Raw genomic sequence first — 25928 nt, 5'->3', positions numbered from 1 at the left:
AATTTGGGGTTATAATAAGGTAAAAATATGAAGAAGAAGAAGAGATAGAGTCACAAAATTACTTGATTGAACCAATCATAGTATAATGTATCGATACTTGGAAGAAGAACAAGATGCAATTTTCGATATTTGTTGCAAATTTTCTATTTTCCATGCTTTGAGGATTATTTGAAGATGGCGTTCTAGTAGAAATTATACCTCATTCGGCGCTCTAAGCTAACGTCAACATTGCGCCTCAATGAAGCTTTATTTAGAGATATAAAACAAAAAATTGTTATTCTAATAGAAAATAATTGATTATTACGAAATTATTTTTTGTTTCAATTGAAACATTTGATTAACGTTGCAGTAAATGTAATTATATTATACAAGTGAGCATATTAAAATATAGTGCAGCGATAAGGGAAAGGGGGTTGGAAAATATATAGAACGTCGACCTAGAAAATATTTAATCGCATAAAACACTAAATTTTTATACATAAATGAATTAGAGGTATTTTTTAATCATTTATTTTGTCAAAAAAACTTACTTCCAGTAAAAACAGATTTTTTTAAAAAAAATTCTTGTCCTTTTTCAGTATTGGAGTTGAACATTCTTCAAATTTTCTTTTCCTTTCCAAACCACTTTTCCTATCCTTCTTATAATACCTAAAACGAAGTCGAATCTCAGCTACTAGCTTCGGGTACAAAAATTTCGATAGTAGGTTTAGACTGTTGAGCTGCTTTCATCGCTTTACGTTTTTCTTCTATCATCCTTTTTCTCTCGATTTCCCTCTGTTTTCTGGCTTCCTCGTTAGCGGCGGAGGATGGCCTGATACGCGTTACGGCCTTTTTAGGTTTGGCTGTACCGTTTTGAGTGTTCTTAACCTCAATTTTTGCCGGTTCTTTCCAATTATTATTTCTTAGTACATCGATTTCTTTGAAAATAGCGTCGACTTGGTCTACTTGAAGCATCACCATGTCCCAGAAGCCTTGGAGGTCTTCATTGGTCGTAGGGAAAGCTTCGCCAGCAGTCTGTAGATAAAAAAAAATGAAAATTGTAAACTTACAAGAGAAAAAAAAAGAAATATTAAAATTTTTTAGCTCACCCTATTAATATTATTAGTACATAGACCTTTGAATTGTTGCATTTTCTGCGATACCAACAGTCTCGCTTTTCCTGATGCTGATCTAAGTTTTCCTATTACTTCCTCCGATAAATCTGGTGATGACATATCACTTTCTACTCTAGCGGCTAATTCCAACAGTCTTTTTGTTTGATCCTCAAGGATTTTCAAAAAATAATGACCATCTTTTTCCACTAAAAATATAGGTTAGTTTTACATATTTGCATTATACGAGGTATGATCAAAAATCAATTCTTATTTGTCAGTATCCTGCTGTATATTGTAAAATGTTATAACTAAGTGGTATGAATGATTAGGAAATGAAAATGAGTCAAATAAGGATAAAGAAGGGTCTCTATGTCTTTTAAATTGTTGAATACAAAGAAAATTGTGTTTCTATTTCCTCGAAATTAGAAAGTCATCTTCGAGGGGGATCCTAATTTAATCACCGAGTGACTTTTCGGAAATGAAAAAGATGCTAAGAGGGAAATTTTTTGACACTATTCTAAACATTGAGAAGGCCACGACAGAGCAGATTTAAAGATAAATGAGCTGTTAACCAAGAGCAGTATTTTCAAAAAAATTCAATCAAATTTTATGTTATCGTTTATAATAATATAACAGTATTTACAAATAGAGATTTTTATTTTATTTTTGATGGAAGTACAGTCAAATAATCTCAATTATGGTGTTAAACCTTTTAAATTTATAGAAAATGTGGATTCTAATGATCATTTTGAACTATATAAAATTCCATTGATATATTTTCAATACAATTAACGATAGAACCAAGTTTGTTGTCAAAATTTTGAGGAAAAGTGGTAAAATAAACAAAAAAAATGCCTGAGGATAAAACAATATGTTGTTTTGAAGATAATAGAAAAATTAGGAAGAGAAAAAGTGGAAAAATTTCATTCTAGGTTAGAAAACGTTCAACAACTTGAAAATATAGGTCGTAATGTTTATTTCGAAAACTACAATCCCCAATAGATATTTTCTTGATAAAATCAACAATAAAACTAAGTTTTCATGTCAATATTTTAAAGGAAAACGATCAAACAAATGCTGAGGGACAACACAATAGATAATAGAAAAATTAGACACAGAAAAAGTGAAAAAAGCTTCAACAACAGGAAATGTCTAAAAATAAGCTATAGAACGGAAAATGTTGAGAGGGTAGTTAGCTACCTTTCCGAATTGTAGAAAATAAAGAAAAACACATTGGTTTTTGTGACAAGTTTAGATCTTACCTAATGTGTTATAAAGGGTAAGTAGAAAGAATTAAAAATACAGTGACCTTTAAAGAAGAATTTCATAATTTTAAATACTTACGGTTGTTTAAGAACAAAGGCATTTTAATATTTAACTCAAATGTAATAAATATACGAAAATATCTATCGAAATAATATATATCATAATTAGAGTGATAGGTTACAAAAATGATAATTTCAATTTTTTAATTATTCAAAACTGATATAGAAAAAAATAGATATACGAATTGACGACCTTGGGAGATTAAGGTATTAGCTCAAGTAGTTTTAATCTTAATTAATATAAATTATTAGTATTTGGATTCTAAATGGATCACAAGAGGCAAATAGGGTCTCCCTAGAGAATAGGGTCTCAAAAGAGAAATAATTCAAAAAAATTATCTGGAAGGCGAGAATTTTCAAAAAAAAAGCAACAAGATTCCAGGATAATATTATAAATTGTGTATAAAGCAAGTATTTTTTGAAAAAAAGTGCCTCAAACGAGAAATAATTCAAAAAAATTATATGAAAGACGAGAATTTTCAAAAAAAGTATCTGGAAGGCGAGAATTTTCCAAAAAAATAAACAGAATTCCAGGATAATATTAGAAAATGTGTACATGGCAAGAAAGTGTTAATAAAGGGGGTATCTTTTGAAAAAAGTGCCCCAAAAGAGAAAAAATCAGAAAAATTAACTGAATAATCAGAAATTTTTTAAAAAAAGTGTCAAGATACCAGAACAATAATAGAAAGTGTGTATAAGGTAAGTATCTGGAGGAATGGACTATATAAAGGAAGAAACAAACCAAAAAGAAAGTGCACAAAAGAAATTTTAAAATACAGATATTGAAAGGAATAGAACAAAAAGAAGAAATAAAGAAAAAATATCAAACCAAATAGATTCAAAGTCATTTATAAATGAAAAAGAAGGAAGAAATTATATAGAAGAGGGAATGGAGAATACTAAAGTAGGTGAAATGTGGAAAAGACGAACAAAACAAATAAATAATAACTCTCCCCAATTAATAATACTAAGAAAGGTTAGAAAACAATGGAGGTACTGAAATAAGAAACAGGATATAAAAAGGAAGAAGAAAACCAAAGAAAAACGGGACAGTAGCTGGAGAAGGACATTGAACATCCAGATGTAGAACAAAAAAAAGTTAAAAAGAAAAAATATCTAACCAACTTGATTCAAAGTCATTTATAGATCAAAAGAAAGGGAGAAAATGCAGACAAGAGGAAATAGAAAAGCAAACGAATCAAATATATGATAACTCTCCCTAAATAATGATAGTAAGAGAGACAAGGAGGCATTGAAATAAGGAATAGGCTATAAGAGTAAAAAAGAAAGTAGAAATTAGCCGGAGAAGAAGATCGAAAGTCATTTATAGATCAAAAGAGTGAAAAGTGAAAGTACCGAAATGAGGAAAAGGCAATAAGAGAAAAAAAAAACCAAGTAGGCAGTAGCTGGAGAAGGAAATTGAACATGTAGAAATGGAAAAGAATAGAACAAAAAATGGTCAATTATTTGATATAAAACGACGACTACCTATTACAGATTTATCATTACATGTTCCGTTAACATCTTCCTTAACCTCGGATATCGTTTCGGCTTCATTGGCTTTCGAATGTCCATTCACTTTAATCTCATTTATCAATTTCGGTACGGTGATACTCTTCTGTATAGTCGTAATTTCTAATTGTTGTCCCCTTCTGGGACTTATCATCGGTAGTTGCGCCCTAAATTCGGGTCGAAGATGCCTTAGGACCGGAAGAGTTGGACTACTGGTACTCTGTTTCATACCGTATTCTACATCATCGTCTTCTTCGAGAAGGTTGTCGTTCATTGATTTAGAATGTTTATCGCTGACTAAAAAACCAAAATTTAAATTAAAAACAAGAAGAAAAAAAAAATCGGTATTTGTTGATATAAATTTACCGGGGGTGTGCGTTTTGCTGTCGGATTCGGATAAGCGGCTTTTCTGAGGTTTGGTTATGAAGAAACCTTGCGCCAGAGCGCCCGGTCCGTAGAGGCGTTCCACTCTTTGTTGTATGAACGATTTCGTTTCACTTCCGTTGGAATATTCTTGTTTCATACTGGTTTCCGATACGCATTTCCTTTGTCCGCCCGTATCCGTCATGCTGGTGCTTTCGAAGCTGACGCACTTATTTTGGATGGTCTGATGACCGTTTTCCAAGCAACTGTCGGTCGTGTCTTTCGATTGGGTTATACTACTGAATATTCCGGAAGAATACGACTGTTTACTCATATACGTGGAAGTTTTCAGAGAGCTACAACATAAATATCAATAATTTATCGCAACAAACGTGGCGGATAACGGATAAATCTATTATGAAAATTGTTGACTCTACCTGTAGAATTCGTTGCGGTGTTGTGTTAAGGCGTTCTCCATTTTGAGTGTAGGTAGTGGAACTATATTTGGAGGAGATAGAAGATTGTTTTGAATAGAAAAAGTTGAAACTTTTTGAACAGATTGGTGATCGGTATCTATCCGGTGTGGAGAAACATCTCGCGATCTGAAAATTGATAACGAAAAGTAAAACGAAACTAAACAAATCATTTAAATTTAAAATATATCAGTCTGTAATTTGGAATGAATTCGGTAGTTCAAATGTACCGTTACGAACTCGTCCGCAACATGGACCGCGAAGCCGGTGATTTCGGGACCTTTTTACTTTCTAAAACCGAAATGTCGAGAAATTATTTTTGTATAAATAATTGCTTGTTTATCGGCGAGAAAGTCGGTGAATAACCGAGTGAACCGCAAGGAAATAGAAAAGTAACCGAATTTAAATAAATTAGTGGATAATTATTATACATAGTGAGTAATTTAGTGTTGAGTGCATAGTTTATTGTTTCTAGTGTGTTTAAATAAATTATAAGAGAAGAAAAACATTACATCACAATAATAAAGTATACAAGGTGTTCCGATATATAAATATGACGTGTTGGTTTATAAATGGTAATTAGAAATAGTAGGACACGTCGTGAAACTTGGATAACATGTATACGAGGCTTGTTTAAAAAGTTTCGAGCGTGATTACGAACTTATTCACCGAAAACGACAAGTAACCGAGTCGAACATTTTAGTCCTCCGACAGAAACGTGAGAGAATAGAGAAACAAGATTTTTTTTTCCATAATTATTGTCATCTTTCAACATAAACTTCTCTTATACACTTCTTCCTGCCAAGCTCTCAAGTTTCTAGTCTTTCCAAATAAAACTTGCCTCAAAATAGCTATAATTTCCTTGTGTGATGACAATCAATCGCTGGAAGTGAAATTTTGAGGTTACGAATCAGTAAATAAGTCGCTATGAGGTGAGCTCTTACGAATATGGTTGGTAGTCAACCAATTCATGAATTGTAATCATGGCAATCAACGATGTGTCATTGACAAAGTGAGTTGTCCCGATGGAAAAGCATTTTCTTTTTCTTTAAATGCAGTTTCTATCCATAAATATCACTAAAAACGGTCACCATCACTTTTTCGACCGATGAAACTGTTTTAGACCTTTTTCAAGGAAATTCGCCCATTGTAATCCACTTTTCTGACTGTTTTTCCGATCAAGGAGTGTAATTTTGGAAAATCCGATACATTTCAGTCGCTTTCTATCCATAATCAACACTAAAAACGGTCAATACCACTTTTCCGACCGATGAAACTGTTTTAGACCTTTTTGAAGGAAATTCGCCCATTGTAATCCACTTTTCTGACTGTTTTTCCGATCAAGGAGTGTAATTTTGGAAAATCCGATACATTTCAGTCGCTTTCTATCCGTAATCAACACTAAAAACGGTCAATACTACTTTTCCGACCGATGAAACTGTTTTAGACCTTTTTGAAGGAAATTCGCCCATTGTAATCCACTTTTCTGGATGTTTTTCCGATCAAGGACTGTAGTTTTTGGGAAATCCGATACATTTCAGTCGCTTTCTATCCATAATCATCACTAAAAACGGTAAATATCACTTTTCCGACCGATGAAACCGTTTTAGAACTTTTCGAAGGAAATTCGCCCATTGTAATCCACTTTTCTGGATGTTTTTCCGATCAAGGACTGTAGTTTTTGGGAAATCCGATACATTTCAGTCGCTTTCTATCCATAATCATCACTAAAAACGGTAAATATCACTTTTCCGACCGATGAAACCGTTTTAGACCTTTTTGAAGGAAATTCGCCCATTGTAATCCATTGTACTGGCTGCTTTTCCGATCAAGGACTGTAGTTTTTGGGAAATCCGATACATTTCAGTCGCTTTCTATCCATAATCATCACTAAAAACGGTAAATATCACTTTTCCGGCCGATGAAACCGTTTTAGAACTTTTCGAAGGAAATTAGCCCATTGTAATCCATTGTACTGGCTGCTTTTCCGATCAAGGACTGTAGTTTTGGAAAATCCGATACATTTCAGTCGCTTTCTATCCGTAATCATCACTAAAAACGGTCAATATCACTATTCCGACCGATGAAACTGTTTTAGACATTTTTGAAGGAAATTCGCCCATTGTAATCCACTTTTCTGGATGTTTTTCCGATCAAGGACTGTAGTTTTGGGAAATCCGATACATTTCAGTCGCTTTCTATCCATAATCATCACTAAAAACGGTCAATATCACTATTCCGACCGATGAAACTGTTTTAGACCTTTTTGAAGGAAATTCGCCCATTGTAATCCATTGTACTGGCTGCTTTTCCGATCAAGGACTGTAGTTTTGGGGAAATCCGATACATTTCAGTCGCTTTCTATCCATAATCATCACTAAAAACGGTAAATATCACTTTTCCGGCCGATGAAACCGTTTTAGACCACCTTCTCGAAGGAGATTCGGCCATGACAAACCATTAACGATTAATGAATGTAGTTTTGAATCCAGGTTTCATCTACATTTGAAAATCTTGAACATTTTGCTGAAATCGCGTCATTCAAGTCTGGAAAATGTTGATTCGAATACGCATACGGCAAACGCATCATTTTTTAATACGCCCATAGCTTGTTACACCATAAAAATTTGCAACGCCGTTAGACACATACTATGATCCGCGCACTTGGCAACATTGATTCAATTGACAGTTGTAATATGTCGGTCGTTACGCAAAACCGGTCGTTTCATTCTCATAACCTCTTTCAATCGAATCCCAAAAAACATGTTTCGATTTTAGTGACTCAACTTCGTTCCTGTGATTCCTTGAAGCGTTTACACCACGCTGCGCCGCATCCACTTCGAACGACATCTCACGGCGAACTAAAGTGAGCCAAAACTGCCACCGAAAAACGCGTCGAAATCATTTTCACGGCGGTTCTTGGTTGCCCGCCCACACGGCGACACGACTCCGGAGCAAAAACCGATAATGATGAAGTTGGACGAGGCGACGTTGCACTCAGCGAAAGTGAAGTTTATCTCTACACTTAATCCGTTAACCTCAATCAGGTTCGCGTTATTCGCAACAAAAAATATCGCCATTTTGAACACACTTCGAAAACGCGCGTCGAAAAGTGTAGTCTCGGTGTAGTGTTAGTGTAAACAGTGCGTTCAGTATGATATACACATTTGACAGTTTGTTAAATTTAAATGTCATTTACCTTGAAGCTAAACGTAAGGGATCGTAATGCGTTGTGGTGGAATAACCGTTGACGGTACAAGCTAGACTCAAATAAGAAGGTAGATGTGGTTCCGGAGATGGTGTTACCACGCTTGCGCTGCGTAACGTATCGGCCGAAGAGGCTTCAGACCAATCTGCAACAAAAAATACGGAACCTAACCAAATTATTGCGCGAATATGGAAAATGCTTTCAACAAAATCTAGTCATTCCAGTTACTAAAATACGATGGGTACTAAACCGGAAATTTCGACCGGATCGTATTCGTTTGGAAGCGCAGGGTGACCGTCGAAATTTCTTTTTCGAGGTAATTTGAATAATTTAAAGGATCCGTATGTTAAAAATATTATATATACCTCGTCATTTTGATTCCATCTAGTGGCGGAACGTCGAAATTTACTCCGAACATAACCTCAAACGTCCTGGTACTAATCGGAATTTTTAAATGATACAACTGGGTTCGAGAATGTTCAATAAAGTGATTTTCAACAAAACTAACGTTATGTTCATTTCGAACAATCTCCAATAAGATTTTTTAGGCGTTATTCGACCTTCGGATGCGCCTACTTGCATATATATATATATATATTAATGGGTTCAAATTATCCAAAACGGATAATCTAGTTATGCTAAATGACGTTTGCGTAATGTGGAATTAATTTAACCACTCGCATTTAGAAAATACAAGGCGAAAAAACATTCGTTATGCGATGAAACTGAATATTTTAATGTTAATAATAAATAAAACTACGAAAAAATTGATATTTCCGCGTCCAAACGTTGTCCGTTACATTCTTCGAACCTGGCTTCGGTATTTCTTGCCGTTGACGCAGAAAAAACTCCATGGGGGTAAGATCCGGGTACCTTGGGGGCCAAGGGATGTCTCCTAAACGACTTATCAATTGGCTAGGTAGGAAATAACCATGGCGCCATCTAGCTGGCAAACTCTGGAAACAGCAGACTGACTCGTGTTCAGCTCACTGTCCATTTCTCGCTGACTCTGGTCTCGTCGCAACAAGATGGCCGCTTTACCACTTGGTGCGTCCGTTTACAAGTGGAGTCACCAAGGGGTGTCGCCCGAGTCGATTTTCCTTGTATAAATTTATAGTTTACCAAACTTAGGATAAAATAAAGTGCACAGTCTAAAAAGCACATGCAAAAGGAAAAAATAGCGAAACTGTACATTCAATTTGATCGAGAGATGTTAAGATAAAAACAGAAAACGGTGCATTACCAACCAAGAAAAAAAAAAGCCACACAAAAACTGACTGGATAAACTCTCTCAAACCTGAAAGATCGACCGATGCTTCCGCGTCCAGAGAACAAGTTCCAATAGAATCGACCGACTTTTCCACTACGTCATTCGGCGTCGTCGCAGACGTTAAATTAACAGCTGCGCATCTGGATACGGGGGACGCTTTTGGCGTCTCCAAGTCTTCGACGGTTTGGCTGTTAAACGACGATCGACGATACGAATTTTCAGTACATGCTTTGGCTGGAACAGATACCTGTGAACGGATGATGTCCACGTGGTGTACGTCGATACTCGGTACCTTCGATCATAAAGTAAATATATTTTACACCGTAAGCCATCTAAATAACATTTAAATTTATTAATTCTAAAAATCCTAGAGTGGAAACTCCTCGTCCATTTAGCACGGAAAACATTCGACATACCCCTGGTACAATTTGATTCTAATCGCTATTGTTCGATGTTGCCAGGTCGTTAAATAAGTTTGAGAATTGGGTAAAAACGAAATTTGATGGTTTATTGTAACAATTTTGAAAAAAATTCTAATATACACCGTCATAATTGATAAAGATTAGTGACAGCTGTCATTCCGTGTACTTCAGTGACAGCTGTCATTCCGCGTACTTCAGTGACAGCTGTCATTCCGCGTACTTCAGTGACAGCTGTCATTCCGCGTACTTCAGTGACAGCTGTCATTCCGCGTACTTCAGTGACAGCTGTCATTCCTCGTACTTCCCTTGCCTGTTTTCCAGTTTACTGTTGATTCTTTGTGTAAAACCTAACGATTGCAAAGTGTAGTGATTTGACTTAACGCTGTAATTTCTTTATTTTCTTCAGGCGCTGGTGGTTTAGAACAATTTCTTCCACTAATTTAACGTTTTCCAAAGTAATTACTGTCGCAAGACCTCCCGGGATCATTTTCTAACGAATCACGTCCTCAGTAAAACAACTTAGACCAGTTTTTAATAATGAACATCGTTTGTGTTGATCTCAATCGAAAGCGAAATTCAATTAGAAACATTTTTCAAAAACGAATTTCAACAACAATTTCCGAATCGTTCAACGGCGCGGAAGACGTATCAGGGATTCTTAAAAACGGGCTCTGTTGCCGACGCGTCGCGTTCTAGATCTTTTTTTAATCAAACCAAGCGCGAAATTCAATTAGAAACATTTTTCAAAAACGAATTTCAACAACAATTTCCGAATCGTTCAACGGCGCGGAAGACGTATCAGGGATTCTTAAAAACGGGCTCTGTTGCCGACGCGTCGCGTTCTAGATCTTTTTTTAATCAAACCAAGCGCGAAATTCAATTAGAAACATTTTTCAAAAACGAATTTCAACAACAATTTCCGAATCGTTCAACGGCGCGGAAGACGTATCAGGAATTCTTAAAAACGGGCTCTGTTGCCGACGCGTCGCGTTCTAGATCTTTTTTTAATCAAACCAAGCGCGAAATTCAATTAGAAACATTTTTCAAAAACGAATTTCAACAACAATTTCCGAATCGTTCAACGGCGCGGAAGACGTATCAGGGATTCTTAAAAACGGGCTCTGTTGCCGACGCGTCGCGTTCTAGATCTTTTTTTAATCAAACCAAGCGCGAAATTCAATTAGAAACATTTTTCAAAAACGAATTTCAACAACAATTTCCGAATCGTTCAACGGCGCGGAAGACGTATCAGGGATTCTTAAAAACGGGCTCTGTTGCCGACGCGTCGCGTTCTAGATCTTTTTTTAATCAAACCAAGCGCGAAATTCAATTAGAAACATTTTTCAAAAACGAATTTCAACAACAATTTCCGAATCGTTCAACGGCGCGGAAGACGTATCAGGAATTCTTAAAAACGGGCTCTGTTGCCGACGCGTCGCGTTCTAGATCTTTTTTTAATCAAACCAAGCGCGAAATTCAATTAGAAACATTTTTCAAAAACGAATTTCAACAACAATTTCCGAATCGTTCAACGGCGCGGAAGACGTATCAGGAATTCTTAAAAACGGGCTCTGTTGCCGACGCGTCGCGTTCTAGATCTTTTTTTAATCAAACCAAGCGCGAAATTCAATTAGAAACATTTTTCAAAAACGAATTTCAACAACAATTTCCGAATCGTTCAACGGCGCGGAAGACGTATCAGGGATTCTTAAAAACGGGCTCTGTTGCCGACGCGTCGCGTTCTAGATCTTTTTTTAATCAAACCAAGCGCGAAATTCAATTAGAAACATTTTTCAAAAACGAATTTCAACAACAATTTCCGAATCGTTCAACGGCGCGGAAGACGTATCAGGGATTCTTAAAAACGGGCTCTGTTGCCGACGCGTCGCGTTCTAGATCTTTTTTTAATCAAACCAAGCGCGAAATTCAATTAGAAACATTTTTCAAAAACGAATTTCAACAACAATTTCCGGATCGTTCAACGGCGCGGAAGACGTATCAGGGATTCTTAAAAACGGGCTCTGTTGCCGACGCGTCGCGTTCTAGATCTTTTTTTAATCAAACCAAGCGCGAAATTCAATTAGAAACATTTTTCAAAAACGAATTTCAACAACAATTTCCGAATCGTTCAACGGCGCGGAAGACGTATCAGGAATTCTTAAAAACGGGCTCTGTTGCCGACGCGTCGCGTTCTAGATCTTTTTTTAATCAAACCAGGCGCGAAATTCAATTAGAAACATTTTTCAAAAACGAATTTCAACAACAATTTCCGGATCGTTCAACGGCGCGGAAGACGTATCAGGAATTCTTAAAAACGGGCTCTGTTGCCGACGCGTCGCGTTCTAGATCTTTTTTTAGTCAAACTAAACGCGAAATTCAAAATTTCAACAACAATTTTCGAGCTCGGCGCTACCAAATCGTTCAACAGCATGGAAGACGTATCAGGAATTCTTAAAAACGGGCTCTGTTGCCGACGCGTCGCGTTCTAGATCTTTTTTTAGTCAAACTAAACGCGAAATTCAAAATTTCAACAACAATTTTCGAGCTCGGCGCTACCAAATCGTTCAACAGCATGGAAGACGTATCAGGAATTCTTAAAAACGGGCTCTGTTGCCGACGCGTCGCGTTCTAGATCTTTTTTTAGTCAAACTAAACGCGAAATTCAAAATTTCAACAACAATTTTCGAGCTCGGCGCTACCAAATCGTTCAACAGCATGGAAGACGTATCAGGAATTCTTAAAAACGGGCTCTGTTGCCGACGCGTCGCGTTCTAGACGATCGATAGTTGAACCAATCTGCAGTACGACTGAAACGCATGCGTTATCGACCATCCACGCACTTGACGAGAATGATTTCGATCGCAATTTGGAATTTTGCGAGTGGTACCGTCAAGATGATCCGCAATTCCAATATTACATTCGGTTATCGATCGAAGCGACCTTCAAACTAAACGGTACGGTCAATCGACGTAACTGCGTGTACTTGAACGACCAGAATCGTCGTCACGTTTTCGTTAAAGAAGAATTTAACCTGTCTGGGGTGTGTGGGTATGTATGGAAAACGGGATGGAATGCTCGAAAATGTAGAACGAACAAGGATAGGCGCAAACGAGGATTCGTCGAATGGCCCGCACTATCACGTGATCTAATACCTGGTGATTTCTTCTTGTGGGATCTTCTCAAGAACCGCGTCGCTTGCTTGATGACGCGCATTGAGGTATTGTACCAGAAATTGTTACAACAACAAGGAAAATATCAAAACCACAGAGCATACCAAGAAAAAAAAAAGTACCTGAATTTTTCTTCCGCCGCTACTAATACCAACACCAACACCGCCTCCGCTTTTCTTTAGAGAAGAATTCCTCCTAACCAGCGCGATCTTCTTACTATGGGATTGTCTACTCGCACCGCCCGATCCGTTAACGTTGGGGGCGGTTGAAGCGGGTAGGGAACACGGTCGACGATGCGGTATTGGAGAAGTAGGAATCCGCGTCACTCCCAACAGTAGGACGGTACTTCGTTCCTCTGGGAGATCGCTAAGAGCAAGATTTCCACATACAGAAACATATATTTACTCAATTTAGTATTGTAAGTTAAAAAAAATTAAAAAAAAAAAAAACAACCTCTGCGTAATTTGTATAATTAATTCGATCTACCTAAAACAAGTTGTATTGTGTTTGTTGTAATTTGAACTAGCGCTAAATTATGGGGAATGGAATGTATAAAAAAAACATATTTGTTTACGTAATTCGATATGAATATTTCATAAAATAAAAATGTTTGTACAGAATTACCATTAAACTAGTTTAAAGTAAAATCTGTTGTCTGATATTCTCAAAAATAAATTCGAAAATTTCTATCGGCTATGTAGGTATGGAACAGAAAGAAAATTTTGTTTCAATACTATTTTCTGATGTGTAGACTTTGGAAAATACCTCAGAGACTAACGCTGCAGCGATTTGGACGGGAAGTACATGGGACAAACTAAGAGATCTATTAATAACCGGTTTAAAGAGCACATAGTTCATTTTTATCCTGGAGTATTCCAAAATACTCAAAATTGGTATTTTTTTCTACCACGTTGCAAAAACAATCGAAAAATTCGGGAAAAACGTCCCTCGGTAGCTGATTCCACAAGCTAGTAGTAGTGGAGCCCCGATAAATTGAAGTTCTGGGTGTCTGCAGACGAATTCGGTGTTCTGCTTTACGCGGGATCATTTTGGACAGCTCGAAAGAGCATCTGACCTTTCTTCTAAGCACCAAACTGTCGTTTCTAAGTTTAATAGCTTTCTTCTGTTTGGAATCGAGTATCCCAAGGGTATTCTTGGGATCCTAGCTCCAAATGTGCGAGCAATACTCCAAAGATGGACGAATCTGGACCTTGTAGCCTTGTCTCAAAGACTCAACACTCAACAAGCGAATTTCCAATATTTTATGACCAAATCCTGAGCTGCAGCGAGGAACTCCTTTGTAAAAACAGCTGCCTGGGTTTTTGCTACATCAAACTCATATTACTTCCACCCCATTCCAAAATGACGACACCGGTGTGTTATCACCGACGAAGGTTTGCAGTTTCGTCGAGAAGATCGTTGATGTATTGGAAAAACAGAGTTGGTGACAACTTGCACCTTTGGGGAACACCAGCGTTGACTTCAAACCTCTGTGTGGTGTGTTAGTCGACAGGGACCTGGATGAATCGCTTTTGAAACATTTTTTTATTGCAAAACACAGTTCCAGACGTGAATATTCGCGAACACACTCGAACTGTTCAAAAAAATATTGATTTTTTGATAAAAACAAGTGATATTATCAAATTTATTCATTTCTGTCGATAAAATTAAAATAAATAGTAGTTAAAACATATTTCAATACATTTTTCGACACATGGCACGCGGGTTTTAATATTTCAACAAAACCCATAAAGGCATCGGGTTTTTTTTATGTATTCCATAGGAATTATGTTTACTGAAAGCCATAAAAGAAGCTTGTGTTTACAGTTTAAAATAAAAACGATGGTGTATGTAGTTGTATTAAAATCAAATTACGATATTTTAATAGTAAAGTTAAATTCGGATAATCGTTAAACGTAAATATTTTTGATCCGAAAAAAATTGTCTTAACACGCCAATTTCATTCGGATTGTTTACTTTTATCGATGATTTTAGTAAAAATTGGCGATTAAAAGATTATTGGCCAACAAAAAAAAAAAGTCTCGTCTCGAATCTCGTAATAAAACTCTCGTCTTGTCTCATATCTCGCAAATTTTTATTTTAATAAACAAGATAAATAGAAAAAAAGACGAAAATCCATAAATGAAATACAGAAAAATCAAATCGCTTCTAATTTTGATTACAACTCGTCCACTTACGTAGACCGTGAAACCTGTCCTGTTCTAATATGTTCTATAATGTTTAGTAGACGCGTAAGTACAAATTCCAAAAACGGTTAGTCTTTGTATTGTTTTTATAAGCTGTTTACATCATTTGTGGCCTCTTTTTATAGAGAAAACCTTTTTCGTTACTTACATTCCAGAATCCTATTTATCGAGAAATCTGTTATATATAAATAGTCGCCAGTTTAGCAGCTCTAGTCAGTAAATAATCTTATGTCGTAGTAAACAGTCAAAAGTGAACCCTGTTAACCCCCTCGGATTATTTTCTGTTCCCAAAGATTTTCCAACGATGTAGAGGTGATGTAGGCAGTTAATTGCTATTTTAAGGATTTTTATTATAAAAAGGACATCGAACTTATTGAACATCGTTCTAGGACCATCCTCGGTAAGTTCTAGCCCATATTTGCTTAATGGAAGGGTCTTTTGGTACCAGTTGATGGAATAAGAAATAAATATCTTTTCGGAAGTTTCAGCCCCGTGGTTTTACTCCATTATTTTAGTTTTTTTTACTGTTTTATGACCGCGACTTGATGGCTTCTTAGGAAACTTACAAAAAGTTGTGGTCCTCTGAAAGAAGTTGTCTCGAATTGATGAATTTGTTTCGTGTGTCCAGGATTTTATTGTTTAAACCTAGTTAATACAAAATTTGTAGGTTTTTCTACTAGCTTTGAGTCGATTTCAGGTTATTAACCCATCGGGACAACGAGTTTGTTTCCTGGGCTACATACACTTGTCCAATATTGAAGATAAACTTGATTCGTGTCGGTAAATCTATTTTCTTTTTTCAAATAATATTTTTTTCAAATGATTAGGCGATAAAACCAAATAATACGAATGAAAACCATTTTCCAAACCTTTTTATCCATTTGGATATGAACTTATTCAAACGTCGCTTATTTCCCATGGTTCGATTACGAAAATAACTTTTAGAAAAAACGAAAATCACTTTTCTACGCGTACACCATTTCCCGATGACTCGAATTTACTGCGGACGAACGAACAACTCTACGAAAATGATTTTATTTAGAGCACGCCAACCCGCCGGCTTGTATAGGAATTCTCTTTATTTTCTGGCGTGTCGGAACTTTATTTTTAGCTACCCCGTGAAATATTTGGACGGCGGTAAAAAGATTTAGAACGCGACTAGTCTATCGCCGTCTTTTTCTCTAATCAGTCTAATCGGTTGGTTCTGGACATTGTTGTTGCGTTTTCGCAACAGATGGAGTCCGATGTCGAAAAACAAACTTTATACGGGGTATTCAAACCAATTGTTTACTAGAATCGGACATTTCGGATTCTTTGGAAAATTCTAGACATAATTCACGCACTACGGTGCGGTCCATGAGTGTCTTCGGCTTTGTTTACAATAAATAGTCGAACGGGGCCAAATCGGGGTAATATTGTGTTAGGTTAGGTTGAAGAAATATCCTCCGCGGGCTCTGGCAGTGGGTAAAAGTGCCCACTTCGAACGTTTATTATAATTTTTTAGGTTTTTATTTGATAAGTTGCGATGTACCCTGTATAATATATTCGAACGCGTTGGGGAATAAAAATATTATCGCGTCGACCTTAGATAAACTATAAGCATCCTCAAAACAATCCAAAAACCCATTTCGACAGTAAAAAAAAAATATAAATGGAAACTAACCTCAAAAAAAAACTGTTCTTGCTCCTAAATCGATTTACAGTAACTGCCGATACCGGTAACTGACTTTATCAATAAAAAGATCTACGAACTTGCAATTAAACAAATGGAATTGTATGGGATACTTCACGTAGCGTTTGTCGTAACAGTTGGAAGTCTACTGGATGAAAGTCGTACCGTTCGTAGAACCGTAACCGGTACTAATTCACGTATAATTGCAGACATGTTTATTTTTATATTAAAATTTAGTTTTCGCTCTCAATTACAACAAAAAAATTATATCGTACAACAGAAAACCGCGTATTTGGAAAGCTGTTGGGTTTAATTTGAGGAAAACTGAAAAAATTATATTTAAAAATCAAAAAAGCCACTTAAGGTGCATATTACAACGCCATCGACACGTGTACGATAACATTAAGCAGCTGTATGATATGATCTTTCGAGAATTATCGATATTTATATATAAGTATTCGAAATATATTAGAAGCAGTGCACTTTGATGTTTAAGTTTGCCACAATCCCACTACGAAAACGCTTATACAGCTCCCAGGTTGATAGTTCAAATACACCCAAAGGATTCAACCGATATACCACAACAAACCAACGAATAAAACTCCAACAAATGGGAATTGAGTTGGGGGCTGCAACTTTCCCGGATTTCCATTGAAAAGTCCCAGTCTTATTTATAATTCATAGAAATTTGAGTTTTTTTTTTAATTTATAACTGCTTTCTATTCGTTGTGCTCTTTTGGATACGTAGTTGATGCGAATTTATTATTTTTACAATATATTTATTATTTATTTGTTGCTAGGATTGTTTTATCATTTTATTAACTCAATTCCAGCTTTTTTTGTTCATTCTTAACTTTAATGAGTGCGAATACCACTTCCAAGTTTATGAGTTACATGAAAAAGAATACCTTCAACTGTCATAGATTGATATTCATCGCAATACCTCCTAATCTATAAATGTAGTCAAGATCACTTTGAATATAAGTGCGAATCTGTCTTCGATACGAATATTTGCTTACAGGCTTCACTTCCACGCGCCTATAATCTCGTTATGCGCCTTCCCTGCCTTTCCTACCTTTGTTTCGAACAATAAATCTTGCAATTTTAATCCATAAAAATCATACAAAACTTATTATGATATATAGAAAAATATTATCTCATTTATTTCAATTCATGCATGTGACAGTGTCAATAAAAAATAAATAAGATTATTACAAGGAATATACAGTGAAATAAATGTAGGAAGAATATTGATTGAGAAAAATTTTGGCACATGGTAAACCTTGACATCAATTGAACAAAAGAAGGTCACATAAAATCAAATATTTAACTAGATTTGAATATTGAAAGACCTTATCAATACCCACATTGGAGCTCATCAATCATTATTGTCTAAAATCTTAATTCTTGAAGGTGACGTTTGCAATATATCCAATATACACACTAGAGTTATTGTGTTTCTGCATCTAGGTGCTGTTAAATGATTTTGTATATATCTTAAACTGAAAATTTTATCAAGTTTCTAATATAAAAAGTGTAAAAATTAAATAAAAACAATGAACAGTAGATTTAAGCGCAGTATCTGACTTAAATTGTACTGCTAAAGAAAATCTACATGAAATCCCATGAACTATTTAAAATGGCGTCACAGGAGTGCATGAGTTGACAAAATATTCAATTGGCTTCGATGGATGTAATAGGGAAGAACTAATTACAACTACCCTGTAGAGAAATGTTATTAAAAAAAACATATACTTAGTAAACTTGTGAAGCAGTTTATAGGAAAAAACCATGAAACTATTATAAGATAATTATGCTAATGATTTGGGTTAAAAAAAAAACTGACACAATAAGATATTTTTAATCATTGGTTATCATACTGTTAATTATGGTTCAAGAATAAGTACATCATAGATTGAGAGAGTAATATGGATAACTATTATTTCATTCATTCATGAAAAACTGATATTTTTTCTGAATATAAACTGCTAGTAATAGCAGGTGAAAAATAAATACACTACGTTCATAATTAAGTAGTCCAAATGGTATGTTTGACACAGAAAATGGTGATAATCATTAAAGATAACTGTTTATAGAGATCAAAGATCAAATCTATGACATATTAGATATAAATATCTTCAATTTTTTAAATAGTTATATACATGTGAAAATTAAACAAACTAAAGCAGGTGTTCACGTGGTATTTCTTTAAATTGATTTAAAAGCGTAATAAATCCTAATAATAATCAAGACGAATAGATTAATTGAAAAATAAGTATCTACAATGATAAAAATAACTATAAAATTAAAGTGAAATGATTCAATTATAATAATTAAATTATCCAATTGTCCCTTGTCCTAGATTGCAAAATTAAAAGCAAGGTAGAAGTGCGAAATATTAGTTTCTATAAAAAAAGTAATGGTTGTAAAAAAGCTTGCGAAAAATACAAATATATAGCTCAAAAACCACAAAATCATTAAGCATTTCAAAAAAACATGATGTACCATTTGTGGTGACTGACATTTACCTACACTAAAATTAATTGAATTAACTGTGAGACTTACCACTGCTTATAAATTTCTTGTAAAAGAACAGTTTTGATGGGGCTTGGGAAATAGTACACTTTTTAAAAACAAACACACTTACAAAAATTAAATCAGACAGAAAATACAAATTGCAATGCCCAGTGCCCACACACCGAAATCGGGAACGTAGACATATTAGCTATTTTTTTTCTTTTTTCTCAGAAAATGACAGGAAAACAAATTAGTCGATAAAGAAGATTCCTTTTTATTTTTACAGAATAATCATTTAAAATCAATTTCAATTCATTAGTTCAGTACCTACATTATTCTATTCAGTACTAAGATAATTATTAAATGAAGAAAATATTTTAACTGGCTCATTTAGCTTCTTTTTTGTTTTCTTATCGTTAATTTCCAATATAACGTAGATATATTTCCAATAAAAAAGAAGAGAGCTTCAATGAATTCTTCTTTTTCGTAATTTAAAAGTAATTTCGTGATTAATGATTATTAATCTAATATTGAAACCTAGTAATCATTAAAGAGTAATACGATTAAACTAGTTAATACATATAGAGATCCCTCAAGTTAATCACGCACTATCTATCCAAAAATCAACAAAACACCTTCTTCTGACAAAAACAAATGGTTGCTATGTCGCTACTTTATCTAAGATCAATTTAAGTAAGAAGAAGCTATTCACTCGTTCTATAACGAAGTTGTTGAAAACGTCCAAGCTCTTCACGCTTTCGTTTACATTTAAGAACCCTTTAATTTTTAAAAAGTGATAATTTAGATCTTAGAATCATGGCTGAAATAGTGGAACGCCATATGGAACCTATGACTGAAGAAATAGAGGAAATGAGAAGATTAAAATTATTTTCTATTGCGGAAACAAAAGCTATCCTAAAGAAGCGAAAACATTTTGAATGCAAGATAAATGGTGTTATGAAGAATATACAAGATTACAAAGACTATATACAGTACGAAAAAACTCTTTTGAAGGACATCAAATTGCGACGAAACAAATTAAGGATAGCTGAAAGGAAAAGTGGTATAGAAGTAAAAATATTGAAGAGGATAAAAAACTTATACGAAATAGCTTCACAACGATTCTCTCATGATTTTAATTTTAGTCTTGCTTATTTTAAATTTTGCAAAGAATCTAATTTCAATCAAGCTGCTTCTTTAGTTGTTCAAAACATGATTAAAAATTTTGCTCACATAGCTGATGTATGGCAAGTAGCAGCTGCTTGGCACATGAAACGAGATATAAAACAAGCTCTTAGTGTTATTCACAAAGGTTTGACGATTCATCCTAGTTGCCAATATCTGTATATTGAAGCTATTCAATTAGAACTTTTAACCAGGGAAAAAGATGATTGGCCTAATAACGTGGAAATCCAGAATCGAGATGAAATTTGTTACAAAAAAATAGAAACATATGTTGATACTATATTCCAGAATGTCGACAGTTACTCTTGTTTGATAAATGTTATCAACATGCTGGAGTCTTACAGTTTCACCAAGAATATCCAACACAAAATTATTGAACACATGATGTATAAATATCACAATGAACCGGAAGTTTGGCAAACTTTAGCAGAAAGAGAAAAAGAAGGACAACATTATCCAGTTCCAGAGGAATTAAGAACTTCAACAAAGTTCAGATTGACGAAATGTTTGGAAAAATTTGAAATGGGATTGTCTTCGGTATCTAGTGAGAAAAAACCAACTATGTGGATGTTATATTTGGATTTTTTGATAGATCGCTACCAACAGAAAGATGTATCAAATAATATGATCAAAAACACTTTGATACAAAAATTAGAGCAGGCTAATAAAGAATCGGTTCTTACAGAGAGGTATGTAAATTTAGTTTTTTTCCTCAAAAAAAAGGGAGAAACCCCAACATTTTTAATAGAAAAATAAAGTGTGTTTTTCATGCAGAAATGTATAATGAAATAATATAGATGTAATGTCACATCATCAAGACGTCTTTTATCTCGTTCCTGAAATTGCAGTCTTAGTAGTTATGAATTAATGGGGGCTTCTTTTCACACCCCTTATAGTGATTTGCGGGCGGGGGTAGGCCCCACTCTGACGGGGAGGTTGCAGAGCCCCTTCAATTGTTTCTATGTTTAAGGTACTACATAATATGGGCGAAACTGTTGTCTGATGAAAATAGAGTTCTAGAAATTGTTGAAAGAGGTCTGAAAGCACTACCAAAATCCGTAGAACTGTGGAAGTTGAAATTAAAATGTATGGTGATGAAAGATGACACAAATGCCTTAAATATGGCTTTCAAACAAGGACATCTGGCGTTGAGGGAAAATTCCGCGCCACTTTGGCAATTATTGATCAGATATCATATACTGTCGTCTCCGAATGAAATAATTGAAGCTGTTTATAGAGATGCGGTTAGACAAGTTGAACAAATTGCAAATTTGATTAAACCGGATTATATTGAATGGATAGCTCTTAACAAAGGTAAATTATTTTTTAATTCTTTATTTAGAATGCATTAAACAAAATTTATGAGAAAAAATCCATTTTTTCATGTTGAAAATTTGGCAATTATAAACCAGTCAGGAATTTAATTAACATCAAATATTTTATTTTCGGAATTTTTTGAGTTTTAAAAAAATTTAAAAATATATTTACAGATTGTCTGATAATGTTATTTTTTTTAAATTAAATTACGAAACATTCAAATTTAACATAGAGGTTCAATCAAGTAGATTTTGACTATAGTGAAATTCCCAATCAAATAAATTTATCAGGTGAACTTTTTTGTTGATTTTGTAGATAATTTGAGTCAAAAAACTAAATAAGTATCAATTATATTGCATCCTTTAGCTATTTATTACAAATTATAGAAAAGTATAGGTAGCAGGAAACTTTGTTTTGTAATATGTAGTGATTTCCATCAATTTATACAAAATTTTGACATATTATACATGGAAATCTTGCTCATGAATCACTCTATCCATTGGTGAAAACTGCGTGAAAATCCGTCCAGTATTTTCTGAGTTAATCAGGGTGTTACTCTATCACAGATGCAAATAAGCACTTTGTTTTATAACATGTAGCCATTTTCATAAATTCTCACCAAACTTGGACATGTTATATACCAAATTCTTCCTCTTGAATCACTCTACTTTATTGGTGAAAACTGCGTGAAAATCCGTCCAGTAGTTTCTGAGTTAATCACGAATTCATTGCAGAGAACTTTGTTTCGAAAGATTTACTAATTTTCATTAGTCTATTTTCAGTTATATTTCCATTGCATCCTTAATTTTTTTTTTATATTTTCTTCCAGATATGCAAAAGGCTCGGGAAATTTATAAGACCCTTTCGATAACGCCTCCGTATTGCAAAGAACTGCATGCGAAAATGGCAAAATTAGAAATGACAGAGCAAGACATCTCGATCAAGGAACTAGAACGTCCATTAAAATTAGCCTGCGAGCAGTTTGGTAACAAGGACGCAGATGTTTGGATCAACCTTAGAGATTGTTATTTACAACATCATCAATTATTCGAAGATACTTACCCTACTTTCGATATTAATAATAAAATTCAGCAAATCAGAAGAGAAGCAGAACAAGCACTCAAAGATAATGTTATAATGTTGGCAGATTTTATAAACAGATACGATATGCCTATAAGTTTTGATGCTAGAGGGAAATGAATTGTGTTAAGTGTTATATTTTAAAAGTAAATAAAAAGAATCGTGATAATAAACAATTTTTATAATTCTACATCACAAAACCATCAAAAATCCCATTCACAAGAATAAAGTTCTAATTGAGACAACCTATTCATAGTATTGAAATTCTCAATTTCGTCTGTATCGATGCCGACTCTATCGCTTAAAGGTAGAGCCGGTTTAAGTAGTTCCGGTAAGGGTGGAGCTCTTCTAACAGTCTTGAATATTGGATGATTAAGTAGTTGAGTGGCGGACGGTCTCTCCGTAACATCCCACATAAAACAGAGAGCAACTAATTCATGTAAATTGTCACTAAATCTTCGGTTTAAAATATTCTGACTAATTTCCATATCTCCTGAAACAGGACAAACTACAATATGTTAATAAATAATTTATTAACCAGTATAATTATATTGATTATTGAAACAATAGAACTAGCATACATCTAGTTTATTAATGTGTTTACTTTCATTAAATCCCACCAAACCTTGACTTATCATCTTATCAAAATCTTCCTTATGAATCGCTCTACTCTATTGGTGAAAACTGCGTGAAAATCCGTTCAGTAGTTTCTGACTTAATCAGGGATATACACAACCACAGATGCAACCGAGGATTTTGTTTTATAACATGTAGCCATTTTCTTAAATTCTCACCAGACTTTAACATGTTGTATATCAAAATCTTCCCCATGAAGCACTCTATCTATTGGTGAAAACTGCGTGAAAATCCGTTCATTAGTTTTCAATTTATTTACATATATACAAAACCATGGAATCAGCATACATCTAGCTCATTAATGTGTGTTTATTTCCATCAATTTCCATGAAACCTTTTCTTATTATACATCAATATTTTCCTTATAAATCACTCTATCCATTGGTGAAAATTGGGTGAAAATCCGTTCATTAGTTTTCGAGTTATTCACAAATATACAAAACCATGGAATCAGCATACATCTAGTTCATTAATGTTCGTTTATTTTCACTGTCTCAAAGATTGTAAATGTCTCATGCTTAACTCGACTCTGCAAGAATATATTGCTTGCATAACAGTATGAATATAGTTCAATTAGAGACCAAAATTATTATTACATAAATGATTTATTAACCAGGACCCAAACTTGTTTTTTTTTAGTAGAATTATCATTAAAAATGTGAAAGCTTTCTTAATTACATCAAATGTTCAAATTACCTAAATAAATATTGATAATAGTTCTTTGTTTTTTACCTCCGCAATCTAAATTTTCATCTCTGGGTATGGTAGTTCTATCTAATAGTGGAGGAGCACAACCACGCACTTTTTCTGTCAACATCAGTGTCTTTGACATTCCGGAAAAAGGTTCTGAACCATTCGCTAATTCGCATATCACAATACCAATACTATATATATCAGATTTTTCATTATAACCTAAAACATTTCTATTAAAAGGTACCAAAAAAAATTTATAGAAAAGTTTCCTCATACCTTGTAAATTTTGTTCTAACAATTCTGGGCTTAACCAATTTAGATTTTTTTCTGTGGTACGTGGAAAAGAATGAATATTCCGTTGCCATCTACCGTTTTTTATAATAGGACAAGCGTACCGTAATCCTGTTAAACAAACTTGTCCAGTGTCGGAAATAAGAATATGACTAGCCCTGATAGCCCTAAAATATTTTTTCTTATACTTTATTAACTAATTTAAAAATGTTGTTTTACCTATGAATATAACCTTTTTTATGAATATAAATTAACGCCGATAGGATGTCCTTTATAATTAATACTATAGCGGTTTCCAATAATCCTTCGTTGAAATGTCTTGTTAATAGATCTCTACAAGAACCATAAGCCATAAGTGGACTAATTACACATATTTCAGGACCAAAAACAAATGTAGAAATATAAGGTAAAATATTTGGATGATTTAATTGTTTAGTTAAAATAATTTCACTCTAAAAAGAAGGTGTACGTAAAAAACTTATCAAGCAAAATTTCATGTAATAATACCTCTAGTAGATTAATATCTTCTTTTATTTTATCAATGTTAAATTTCTTAATAGCAATCATTATTCCAGAAGGTAAATGTTTGGCAAGTTGGACAATTGCTTTATTATCAAAACAGTGACCTAAAATTGATATTGTTTGGTATTCCGATATATCAGTACTATAAGGTGACACTTGGGAATTCATTTTATTTTTTTTTTTTTGTATTAATAAAATATAATCTTAAAACGATTTCTTAATTTAACGATAATTAAATATATTAACTTAATTACCGATTATGTTATATATTTATGATGAACTGTTTTTAAAATAGCAAATTAAAAATGTAAAATGTCAACATTTTCTTCTGTTTTAAAATAGGTCTTATCAGTTAGTAGTATACAGTTACTAATTTATAAGAATAACTATCGCGACGTTAGGAAACTTTAATCAAAACCTGATTGTGGATTAGGATCCACCATCTGATAAATGATTTATCTTACCTTAAATGAGATTTATTTTATGTAAACATGGATACTGAGATAATTGTGTGAAAAATCACGAAATTATTGAAATCTGTGTATATGAAAAGTGTCTGTCCGATAAAGATATGGAAGGGAGAATACTAATGCCGTAAGTTGCCATTTTGATCCTAGTTGCGGCGGCAAATTTGAAATATTGTAATCTCAATTTGCTTTCCCCTTACTATCACTACTAGATAATACTCGTAGCCTAGAACTGTAAATCCATCGCTGTTAACAGCCCTTTACTGTAGTGACAGTGGAAGTATTTCCGTATATTTCTGTTAGTACACGATATTATAGCAGCGCATGGATCTAATTTCAAATGGGGTTCTCCTCTTTCCGCTCTTCTAACGCCCTTTAGATGAATTGATGTGTAGTGTTGTCAAAAGCTCCTTCTATATCGATGAAGGCCGTTAGGACGAGTAATTTTTGCTGTCAATGACCTTTTCTATATCCATACTCTATTAAATACACAACTTAAACATT

At 34.2% G+C, this 25928-nt stretch overlaps 3 protein-coding genes across 7 annotated transcripts; 1 reads left to right on the top strand and 2 right to left on the bottom strand.

Annotated features, from left to right (window-relative positions):
* Positions 1 to 434: 434 nt before the first annotated feature.
* On the bottom strand, positions 435 to 16126 carry LOC130899760 (uncharacterized). Its single transcript, XM_057809942.1, has 9 exons — positions 15914 to 16126; positions 12960 to 13203; positions 9273 to 9537; positions 7967 to 8120; positions 4732 to 4896; positions 4298 to 4650; positions 3908 to 4228; positions 1089 to 1300; positions 435 to 1014 (listed from the first exon to the last, which is right to left on the bottom strand). Exons 1-9 carry the CDS (start codon positions 15961 to 15963, stop codon positions 667 to 669), a joined length of 2112 nt encoding a protein of 703 aa, XP_057665925.1. The 5' UTR covers positions 15964 to 16126; the 3' UTR covers positions 435 to 666.
* Positions 16127 to 19732: 3606 nt separating this feature from the next.
* On the top strand, positions 19733 to 22991 carry LOC130899484 (U3 small nucleolar RNA-associated protein 6 homolog). The gene is made up of 3 exons (XM_057809445.1): positions 19733 to 21107; positions 21389 to 21732; positions 22565 to 22991. The coding sequence occupies exons 1-3, from the start codon at positions 20050 to 20052 to the stop codon at positions 22933 to 22935; spliced, it is 1773 nt and encodes a 590-aa protein (XP_057665428.1). The 5' UTR covers positions 19733 to 20049; the 3' UTR covers positions 22936 to 22991.
* On the bottom strand, positions 22979 to 25498 carry LOC130899485 (STE20-related kinase adapter protein alpha). Of its 5 annotated transcripts, none has more exons than XM_057809450.1 (6): positions 25422 to 25498; positions 24943 to 25061; positions 24655 to 24887; positions 24421 to 24602; positions 24184 to 24363; positions 22979 to 23305 (listed from the first exon to the last, which is right to left on the bottom strand). In XM_057809450.1, the coding sequence occupies exons 2-6, from the start codon at positions 25000 to 25002 to the stop codon at positions 23019 to 23021; spliced, it is 942 nt and encodes a 313-aa protein (XP_057665433.1). In that variant the 5' UTR covers positions 25003 to 25061; positions 25422 to 25498; the 3' UTR covers positions 22979 to 23018. The 5 variants fall into 5 exon arrangements, with proteins under 5 accessions (XP_057665433.1, XP_057665432.1, XP_057665431.1 ...); XM_057809449.1 differs by having other exon boundaries at positions 22979 to 23308; positions 25422 to 25472; XM_057809448.1 differs by lacking the exon at positions 25422 to 25498 and adding an exon at positions 25212 to 25278 and having other exon boundaries at positions 22979 to 23308.
* Positions 25499 to 25928: the final 430 nt, after the last annotated feature.

Source organism: Diorhabda carinulata, chromosome 11 (assembly GCF_026250575.1).
Source record: "Diorhabda carinulata isolate Delta chromosome 11, icDioCari1.1, whole genome shotgun sequence".
In the NCBI taxonomy this organism is placed as follows: Eukaryota; Metazoa; Arthropoda; class Insecta; order Coleoptera; family Chrysomelidae; genus Diorhabda; species Diorhabda carinulata.
Note: the sequence above shows the minus strand (reverse complement) of the source record. Positions and strands in the feature narration are given on the sequence as shown.